An 11,584-nucleotide genomic window follows, 5' to 3' on the forward strand; every position below is an offset into this window, starting at 1 on the left:
TATATTCCCTGCGTTTATAAATTTATTTTTTCAAGCTCAGATGAATTTTTTTCATATGCAAGTATTCATTAATTTCGTTACTATTTACATAGTAAAAAAATTTTCATAGAGAAAATTTCAATATTTATACATTTTCTCTTTAAAAAAAATATCGATACAGGGAAAAGAAACTAAGATGTATGAGGGACTATTATGAAGGTTGGTGAGCGAAGTCAGCAAGGGTAGTTCCTAGTATTATAAAAATATTGGAAAAAAATGCATGTGGGAAAAAATAAAATGAAAATCCAACTTGGAAAACATATTGGGAAATATTGTTGAAAAAAATTTTTTTTTGTTCTTATCCTCTTCCTCATGCCTTTGCCAGCTATGTTGCAGAAAAGGGAAGTTTCAGACATTTCTTGCGAAATTTACTTTTGTGAAATTTAAATGAAATATATTTGAGACAAAAAACTTGTTCTCGCATTTCCAGTTTATTTTATTTTTTACTTAATTAATTATTTATAACGTTTTAATGCCTAATAGTTTAATATGCATTTTATCCTATGTGTTCCCCAAACATTTATAAGTTCTTTGACCTTATGAAATAGACATCGTTAATGTAAAAAAAAAAACTCAAAATGACTCCACTTCCTCTGTATGCAATGCAATCGAAATGATCGTGTAAAAAATGGTTCCAAATCAGAGGGGAGGAAACCTGTCTAATTGGTTTTTATGATTTAAAACATTTAGAAAAAAAATGCAACTAATTAGGATATAACAAATAAATTGACTTTTGAGTTTATCATTGAGGAGAGTTGTCCATATGCATCTAATTTTATTCTCATTAATGTTTAATTAAAAATAAGTTTAGCAAACTTATTTTTTTAACAAATATTAAAATGTTTTTCTTTTCAATTTCCAAAAAAAATAAAAAATTATTTAAATTAATAAAATTTGCAATGAGAGTATATATTTTGAAGGCGAGCACTAAGGAAAGTCCTTTAAAATGAGTAATCAGAAATGGAAATGTTTCTAAACATCATGTTTGATACGTGCATTGAAAAAGAAATGTTAATTTTTGTCAATGGTTTATGCTATGCATGAAAATTTTTATACATTTATTTTCTCATTATTAGTCTAATGAACAAACTTGATATTTTAAATATATAAAAAAAATTATTTTCATTTTTTTCTACATTTTAGTTTTGAGTCTCCTGCTTGTTCAGGCCAAAAATAATCAAAATTTTGATTGGCGATAAGTTCTGCTAATAGTGGTCAGAAAGCGTTTGAAAATTGTGTTTTCATCCTGTACAGAAAACCAGTTAAAAATTTGAGCACTTTAACTAGTAGAAAATTGGTCGCAATTTTAATTGCAAGATTTTTCTTTTCTTTTTTGTAGAGTAATAGTTACTTATTCTTACGCTTAAATTCCAGGTTTGATTTTTTGTTAATTTTCTTTTAAACAAAATGTGTCTAATTTAAATCCTGCAAATAAAAAGGGATTAATTCATCATTTATTTACCACTATTGTTATTCTTATTAAATTATACTACAGTACAGAACCCGTTATCCGGAAATCAGAGAACCGGAAAACCAAAAAACCGGAACGAAATTCGATAAATTTTCCCGCCATTTCGAAAAAAAAAATTTTTTTTCCTCATAAGATTTTAGGATTTTTCTTTCTTTTTTGAAAGATGTTCACCTTACCATCATTATGGAAATAATCATTAGTGTATTACTTCATCGTTTTTTCTTTTTAAGATTATTTCCAAAAAAAAAATTTTTTTTTAGTTGGGTTTAACAATAAAAAAACGGCTTTTTGTAGCGATTCAGAAAACCGGAAAAATCAGTTATCCGGAATAGCGATGGTCCCGATCGTTCCTGATAATCGGTTCCCTACTGTATTAATATTTAATTAGAATAATAATTTAATAACATTAGCTTAGAATATAATAAATAATACTATCATTAAATTCGCCATCCATAGAAAAAAAATATTTTGTGAACAGCAAACACTAACATGCTTGCAATGTTACGCCAGTGTTTCTAAACATTTTTGGTCCGGTAAGTAGTATTTTAAACATTGTAGGAGTCTACAACTGCCTCAATAAATACCTAAACATCATGTTTGCGTTCCTATAGTTCTTAGAAAACTCAAACAGTGGTAACAAAACTAAGACTAAGTTTGATTTTGATTATTTAGTTCGAATGTTTGAATAAGCATATTCATTCATCCTGTCCTAATGTTAAAGATGCTGAATAAAAAGTTTAAAATTGCAATTAAAGTAAACATTAAGAAATTACTTTTCCACTATAAAAAACCTAAAAAAAAATTTATTTTACTTATGCAGATTTAAGGCCTATGATTATTTTCATTTTTGATTTAAGGCCTATGATTATTTTCATTTCTGTGAGAATTAGAAGTCTATGTTTTTGTTAAAATGTACATAAAACTGTTGAAAATTTTTACAGCAATAAATTTAGCTTCCCCCCCCCCCCTGAAATAGTGTCTAAATTTTTACTGTATACTTTAATTAATTTGAATTCTAAGAATATCTCATTTTATTAATATGATTTGATATTAAAAATAAATTTATTTCTAACATCACACTACATCAACTGTTGACCACGGTCCGGATAACATGCTTGGTAATGTTCCTTACCTATCCTGAAAACAAGTGTCGAGCTATTACGATTTAAATATAGAAAAGTAGATTTTGATACATCAACCGTTCTCCATGAAACGTTTCTCAACTACCTATCAAATTATTTAAAAAGAAAACTTCTTTTAGAGCAATTGGAACAATACACAGCAAAAAAGTATTTTACTTTAGTATAAAAATTAAATAACAGCATTCTTCTAATTAATAATAAAAATATTTAAATTAAATCTCTAAAATAGTTTCAGAATTACGCATGACACTATCAACGAAATGATCCTGTTGACGAAATGACCATGTCGACGTAATAGCCTATAAGATATGACTCTATCAACGAAATGACCATGTCAACGAAATGACCCTATCGATGAAATGACCATGTCGACAAAATGACACTGTCGACGTAATAACCTATGAGATATGACCCTGTTGAGGAAACGACCCTGTCGAGAAAACGGCCTGTTGACGAAATTACCTAGTCGATGAAGTGGTGTCGATGAAATGAACCTGATCCCCCTTAATATGTGCACCCTATATGACATAACAAAGAACTCCCACCAATTTCAAAACTACAAAGCCTCTTGTCATCAAAAGTTTTAGAAAGAATAAAAAAAAGTATTACTATCAATATATATCGATATAGAGACCTCATGGGATGGGAGTTAAACATTGATAGATGGCTCATGGGAGTTAAACATTGGTAGCCATAAACCCCAAAATTGGGTCGGCTGTTCAACGACGGTTATAAAATAAATATCAATATAAAAAACTAAAAAAATTTCTGCATCCTAAGAACTATGCACAAAAATGTTAACATAATTCATCACATGAAAACCTTTAAAAATCTAAATAATAGCAAAAAACTCTCAAAAAAATCTTTTTCAATCCCACCAATTGCAGCACATTCATCAAATAAGACAATTGTGAATGACACGAATGGCTTTTAAAAAATGACCAACATGCATTTTTAAGACTTCCTATGCATTACAACAATAAATATAAAAAACTAAAAAAAAATTCTGCATCCTAAGTACTATACACAAAAATGTTAACATAATTGATAACCTGAAAACCTCTCTGAAAATCCTAAATAATAAGAAAAAATCTTTTTCAATCCCACCAATTGCAGCACATTCATCAAGTAAGACAATTGTGAATGTCACAAATAGCTTTTAAAAAAGGACCAACGTGCATTTTTAAAAAAACTTATGCCTTACAACAATAAATTCCTGATTTTTTCAAAATCTTTGAAAGTCTTTTACTTTAAACTTTCTGAATGAATTGAGACTGCCATACTGATTAATATAGGAGCAACCTGCATGCTTTTTGAAACATCAAGTAATAAATGTTGAAGTTCTTTTTCCTAAACTGTATTATTGAAATTTATTGTTGCCATATTCTATTAAAATATTCTTAAATGTGAGTACTACTGATAACTTGAAAAAATTCTAAAAATCACATTTTTGATTATATATATTTTTCTCCTTTGTGAAATGAAAAATTTATCTTAAGATACCTTGCTCCTTGCCATTTCCTCAGCTTGCTTTTTTGCCATAAGTTCTTCAAGGGAAAGAGGCTCTTTCTTAACTTTATCATTTTTACCATCTTCATCTTCTTCTTTAATGCTAGAAAAAAAATATATTAACTAAGTGAAGTGCTGATAGAAGTTGTTTTTTAAAAGCACCAGTTTCTGAAAATTTTCCATAGGCTATCAATTACTATCCATTATTCATACAAAGAAATTTACAAAGAAACTTTTGTGCTAAATAAATTTATTTTGTGTAAGATCCTATAAAAAAAAACAGATCTTTACTAAGTGCATTTTTCATGAAATATAATGAAAATTTGTATTATAAACCAGAATAAGAGTGGACACAAATATTAATCATTCAAAAACAAGTATAACAAACACAAAGCCATGTTTTTCTTTCACTATTTATTTGCGGTCAAGGAAAAATTTTAATAGTAATATTAAAATTAAATGTTTAATTGGATGCCAATATTATGCCAAAGTTACTATTAAAATAAATGATTTGATTCAACATCCAAATTTCTGAAATAATTAATTGCCTTGAATTAACTTTTATAACAAATAAGTTTGTCTATCTTTGAAAATAAAAAGGAATGCAGCAGTACAGGTCTTTGCCATTTCTTTCTGCTGAAGAATGCCCTAAGAAAGAGAAATTCAAAGGCAAACATTTTGTCATGCTCAAAATAAAAAAAACAGGAGACCAACTTCTCAGAAGAAAGTGGATTAGTAAAGACTTTTGAAGGAGGCCAGGACTCACAAAGAAAGGGCAGTTTAGCCAGTGTTGCTGACAATCTGTTCTAAAGAGCTTGTCTCAAAATTCAAAGAAATTAAAATTCAAAAGAAAGGTCTATTATAAATTAAGAACTGAATCCAATAAAAATAATGAAGAAAGAAAAATTCAATTTTTATAAAGATTTTAAAAACTTTTTATAACTCTGTCATATTAAACATAATGTATCGAAATAGTGAAAAATTTGCTGACATTCTATCAAAAATATTATATCTGAAATCTAACTAACACTAGAAAGAAAACACCGTTGAGTTAACTACTTCTAATTGATAACCCAATCATTAGTATTTATTTTAAAATAGTAAATAACCCCACCCTGATCAATGTCCAGAAACAAATACATAAGACACTTTCTAAAAATTCAAAGACTGATGAAGATTTGCAATCAATAAAAAAAAAACATTTTTAAATGTATAATTTAGTTCTATAATAACTACATTTATTTACAAATTCAACCGCAAATTAGATACTACCTCTAAGACAAGTGTTTATGTATAATTAACATATAAAATTATACTATTACACAATACATTTTAAACTTATACTTTACTTATTTTTATCTTTGCGATCTTTTTGCCTAGACTTATCTTTGGATTTATCTTTCTTTTTGTCTCTTCTCTCTTTATCACGTTCCCTTTCTTTATGCCTGTGGCGGTCTCTGCTTCTGGATCGTGACCTATGAATAAATTCTATTAGTTATTTAATCATTTTTCTGGCTTCGAAAGTAAAGTAAATTTTTCTAAATAAGAGTATAAAAATTAACTTACACATGAAATCTAAAAATGTTAAATTTCAATTAAATACAAAAAAAAAGTAATGTAATATAAGATACCTTCTTTCTCTACTTCGAGAACGCTTATGACGACGAGGACTGTGGGATCTTGATCTAAATAACAAATATTAATTTAAAAATCTTTTTTTTTAAAAAACAATTATATGACTGAAACAAATAAGTAAGTGTATGATCTGTTATTGAAAGCAAAACTATAGTAACAAGCTAAACATTTTATATTTAATATTAAAGAGTAAACTGGTCGCTGAGAAACAAAAATAAAACTGATTTTATTTCATATATAAAAATTCTGGTACTCTGTAATTATTCAACATAAAGATTTAATGATGTTTGTAGTACTATATGTTTTAAAATTGTATCATTAATACCACTTTTATGAGAAACTTTATAAAGAAACGACAAAGTTATTAAATAAAGAATAAAAATTTACCAAGAACTCTAAAATCTCAGAATAACTTTTCAGCGGTGCGAACTTTCTGCTATCAGAAATCAAAAGTACAATAACACAGAAACAAAAATAGAGTTCTCAAAATTCAAATTTAGAGCAATTTTAAGCATTTAATTCCATATACATACACATTATTGAAATCATGCATGATTTTACCATTAAGTAAAATAAAAAAGTAACACTCTGTATAATGAAGTGTTACTAAGTAACACTTCATTGAACACTGATAAAATTAAATTGATCACTTTTTTATCATCCTGCATTTTTGTCACTACATTTCAGATTTCAGTTCACATTCTTTCGCTTTTTTAAAAAGGCAGAAGATAAAAGTTTTAGAATAACTTGTTGAAAGGAAACAATATTATATTTCTTTTTTTTTAATACCAAATAGTTTTTGCTTATTTATTTATGGTCTATATTATTTATGAGGAGTAGAAAAAAATATCGTAGATTAGTTGCAAACATCAAAATTTCATAACTCTATGCAGTAAAGGGGGCTGACGTATTTCTAACAGATTATTGTAAAATTATCAAAACCCTAATTTTTATTACTCAACAGTAAGATCGTAATCTTGACTATAAAATTGCAATAATTACAGATAATTTATAAAAGTTGACACCTTTGGTTATTTAAGAATTGCACCCCTTGGCATAAATGTACTGAAATTTCCTAGCTATCCCTGCTTTTCCATAAAATAATGTGGGTAAGAGCAGATTTTTTTTTTTTTTCAATGCAGGAAAGTCTGCAGTTAAAGTAAGAAAAAACCAGGACTTTTGTAGACTATAATTGGCAAGATCCAATTTTCTTATATGAAGATTAAAATTTATTAGGTTGTCATCACATTAAATTAATAAAAATTATTCAAGTATTTTTTACCAGTAAAATATTTCTTTATCCTAAATTTTAAGATTAAATGATATTCGAATAATTTAAATTTAAAGAGAATTTAAAGACTTGTAATATTTATTCATCATTCTCTCTAAATAAGTTTTTGGTTCAAAATTTTGAAACTTAAAACTGAAAATTGTTTCATTAATATGAAGTAATTATGATATTTCATTATGCAATATTTTATGATAAACATTTTTCATTACATATCTAACTATTTTATAATTATTAAACAGAAAATTAATTATATTTGCTTTTGCTATAAGCTTTGTGTAAAACAAGACAATAAATGCATAGAAAATAAGGAATTGAAAAGTGTGATACATTAGGAATTAACTTTTTGCATTATAACTAAAAACATTTAATGAAATTTTATAGAAACCAAAATTTAAATAGGGATTTAAAAGACAAAATTGTAGATACATTTTCAATGGTAACCAAGCAAAACAATTATATGTTTAAATTTAATTTTAATAGAATTAGGAAGTAAACCTGAGAAATCATAGTATCCGAGTAGTCTGTAATATAAATTACGAATAGATAATGGCATCAGACCTAAAATTTACTTCAGTAACTGCAGTTAAAATGTAAACAAAGCCCCATTAACAAAATACCTAATAGTTTAGATAATATAGTTAGTTTCAAACATAGTCAATAAATAGTGTCAAACTTTGGTATCTCGAATTTTTTTAGGCCTCTTGGTAATTTTAAATCTCCAGGTATGAGTATAAGATTTTTTTTCTAAAAATGCATTTTTTTTTTTTTTTTTCCTGAAGAACAAAAGTAAAATTAATCAAAAGATTCTGTAGCTAAGAAACAGTTTGTGCTTTTCAAATTTTCTTTATGATTAGAAAAATAACTTTAAATTTAATCTAACAGTTAGAATGTGATTTTTATATAAAAAATTAAATATAAAAAATAATGATGAGATTTATAAAATTTTGAAATTCAGATTGAGAAAACAACTTTTATAATTTATTTTTATCACCTAAAAAAACATAGAAAGGATAAAATATTGCTTATAATATTGAATAATAAAAAACAAACCTTCGCCTTTTTTCAGATCTTGATCGATCAGATCCTCTTTCCAGACTACGACTTTTGTCATTATAATCAGTTCGACTTTTGTCATTATGCTCAATCCGAGTTTTGTCATTATTATAATCTAAATTGCGGCTTTTGTCATTATAATCCATCTAAAATAAAATAAATATTTTACGAAATTGAAATCTAATAATTCATAATTTCTTAATGAGCCAGTAGTTATAGGTATCAATTTAGAAAAAATTGCTGCCAAATTTTTTTTACCTGTATTGGTAACGTAGGGCGACCGGGGATTTCAGACCCCCACCCCCAATATTTGAGGAGTCAGAACACAAAGTTTTGAGACAAAAATTACTTTTGTTTCATTTTCCATAAAAAAAACTAAATATGTTTTCTTTACATGTAAATTTAAGTATAAAAATAAATCAAAAATATTTACAAAAAGTAAATATACCATGAAAAAAAAAAAACCGCATCAAAAAACAACAGCATTAACAAAAATACTATAATTGTTACTGCCATTTCACTTATTTCTTTTCCTTTGTTGTGCTTCAGACATAGTTTATAGTAACCTTTCATAAATATACCTAGAGTAGTATTTACAACTATTGTCTGACTTCATTTACTTTCATAGTTAGTTTGCAACTGCTTTATATAGTTACAAATGTAATATTTAATAATTCTTTATATATGTTTGAAAAGTAAGTAATTACATGGCAAGATATCTGAATTTTTTGTATTTATGTATTGAATGTTTTTATTGGGGAAATATTTTGATATAGAAGCACATATATTTTTTTATTTGTGACATGTTTTTGTCATATATTAGGAAAAGATGCTTCTATGAACCTATGCATCTTTTGGCATTTATTCATTTAACTGTCTCTCGGATCATTTTGAAAATCACAACAGCGTACAGATTAGTGAAAAAGAAGTAAAAAAACAAGATATTTGACTTTATTGTTTCATTATTTCTTGCTGAAAAATTTTAAACCAATTCCAATAACTGGTTAAAAATTCTTAATTTTGTTGTTTTTAAATTGCTAATATTAGCTTAGAAGGATTGAATTCTATATTGATAAACATTTTAATTAAAAAACTTTAAAAATTTAACTGTTAATATTGGTTACGTAGCTGGAATTTTAAATTTTAACTACTTTTATTATACATCATACAAACGGCTACTGATTTGGCTTTCAATGTGAAATGAGCAAAAAATGGTTAAAAATGTAAGAATTCATTTTAGCAGATAATTTAAGATAACACGTTAATTAAGAATTTATTTTAATGGCCAAAAAAAAATTGCTAAACTTGGTTCCTTTTATCAAATGAAAGACTAGGTCTAGAAGACAGAGGAACACGAGAAAAAATTTCAAAAATCTTGCTCTATTAACTTAGATAAATATTACTATGGCTTCCTTTAACTAGTAATCAAATAAATTATTTTTTCGGAAAGTAGACCACATAGCCATTTTATTTTCCCAGAAAAAGTGAATTTTTGTTAACCTTTTTAGAATATAAATATGAAATTTATCGGAAAAGTTCAAAACTCTACAGATTTTAAGCTAATTACAATTTTTTCTTAACACAAAAAGTCATTAGGAACATTTGTATTTCCTGTTAAAAGCATTGAGACTGTAAAACATTATTATGTCACAGAATAAGCTGCAATATATCCTATATATATATAAATCACCAAAGGGGAGCAACTTGAAAATTATAATTCATGGCCATCCTAGGGGAAAATCACAACATTTCTTTTTTTTTTTTTTTTTTTTATAAATTTTTCCAAGTTAAAAATTTATAGGAGCCTTAGCAAAGGTAGTAAGCATGAAACAGATTCGAATCTGGAAGTATTCCCATCCAAAGATCCCTCCAGTTAAAAATTATGGATATAAAATCTATCAATTTTATTGATGAAGCATTCATCTGCAAATGAGGTGACCCAGGTTCAAATGCCAGCAGTAGCTGGCTGATATGAATTCTACTCCAGGCTTGTCCTCACTATAGTGCTAACATAAAATATCCTCAGTGCAGACATATCATAAGTGAGTATCCCCTTTCCAAGAGCTAACTGTGGGAAGTTTTTGTGGTTTTCCTTTGCTTGCAACGCAAATGAGGGTTAGTTCAATCAAAATATCCTCATGGAGGCTAGTTTGTCCCAATGCTTGATCCTGGAATTCCCTTGTGTTCTGGGTTGGGTTCATAATTAGAAGGTAACAAAGTTCATCAGTGATAGTCGTATACTCAGAATTGGGTAGGCTGTTCAACACTGGTCATAAAATAAAAACGTACACAGAAAATTTTTTCTGCATTAGCGCCACTGTAGAGAACTATTAATAAAAATAACTTAGATCTAAGCAGACTAAAACAAAAGGTAAGAACTTAATAAAAAAGATAAAAGTTTAAATGTAATTGCAGATTTTAAAAGAAAAATTAAAAATTGTTTGCATAGAAAATTTCAAAGAATGTGCACAAAAATTAAATAAGTAAAATAAGCATGATGAAAAACAAAATTAAATAATAAAATTGGCTGACAGGAGCGAAGAAAAGGTTTAGATACTAATAATTTCTTTCATATTTTTCATTAATAAAAAAGACAAGAAACCTTTAAATAATATTCGAAAGATATCCGACAAAATTATTCACGGTATTCTAATATAATATCTTCTCGGTGTACAATGCGAAGCAATGTAAACAATTAAAAAACTACGTAAGTTTCCGATTATTCATTTCTTTCAAATAAAAGTAGTAAAACACGAAATTACTTAAAAGCTTAGGGCGCATTTTCACTATACAGGGCATGCATATGCAATCACACGCTATTTTCAGAAGCAATTTTACCGCTACTTTTTTGCGTTGTTCTGTTATTTGTGATGCTCCGGAATCCATATAAAAGGATAATGTTGCTCCGAAATCAATTGGACTGCTCCGAGATCCATTGGGATGGTGATCAGCTGAAATCCATACGAATATCGTTACTCTAAAATCCAATAGGTTGCTCTGAGTTCCATGGTTTTTGCAGCATCAAGATGATATAGGGAAGAGTAGGGGAAACCATTTTGTTTTAAATACTCGCTGTGGAAATATTGAATAATTTCCGTTTTTTCACTTGCCAGCACGACGAGTGCATCGATTAATTAAAAATCTAATGTCCATATTCTGTATAACTTTTTGTCGCGTATTCAATTCGCTTCAACTCGTCTTCATAAGTGCCAAAAACAAGATAATTCAATGTTGGAAACTCCCAATGGTTTAAAAAAAAAAATGGGATGGGTCCCTTATTAGGGGGACCTATCCCATGTCCCTTATCAGGGGGACCTATCCAGTTCATTTTAGGTTTTACAACCAAATAGTTCGTAATTAATAAAAGAATCAATATCCTTCATGATCCAACTCCTTCACCAGAGGCATATCGCAATTCAGATCAACAACATCTGGATCAGATAA

The 11,584-nt window shown here is 27.5% G+C and overlaps 1 protein-coding gene across 1 annotated transcript in view; it reads right to left on the reverse strand.

Moving 5' to 3' along the window:
- LOC107446555 (probable ATP-dependent RNA helicase DDX23) overlaps positions 1–10,878 on the reverse strand; it is a 55,246-nt gene extending 44,368 nt beyond the window's left edge. The window contains exons 1-5 of the mRNA XM_016061231.4: positions 10,743–10,878; positions 8,138–8,286; positions 5,793–5,846; positions 5,511–5,636; positions 4,156–4,264 (exon numbers count right to left, since the gene is read on the reverse strand). Of these exons, the coding sequence (XP_015916717.1) occupies positions 4,156–4,264; positions 5,511–5,636; positions 5,793–5,846; positions 8,138–8,286 (438 nt within the window). The 5' untranslated portion in view covers positions 10,743–10,878. The remainder of the gene's footprint in view (positions 1–4,155; positions 4,265–5,510; positions 5,637–5,792; positions 5,847–8,137; positions 8,287–10,742) is intronic.
- Between the last annotated feature and the right edge of the window lie 706 nt (positions 10,879–11,584).

This window comes from Parasteatoda tepidariorum, chromosome 8 (genome assembly GCF_043381705.1).
Source record: "Parasteatoda tepidariorum isolate YZ-2023 chromosome 8, CAS_Ptep_4.0, whole genome shotgun sequence".
NCBI lineage: Eukaryota > Metazoa > Arthropoda > Arachnida > Araneae > Theridiidae > Parasteatoda > Parasteatoda tepidariorum.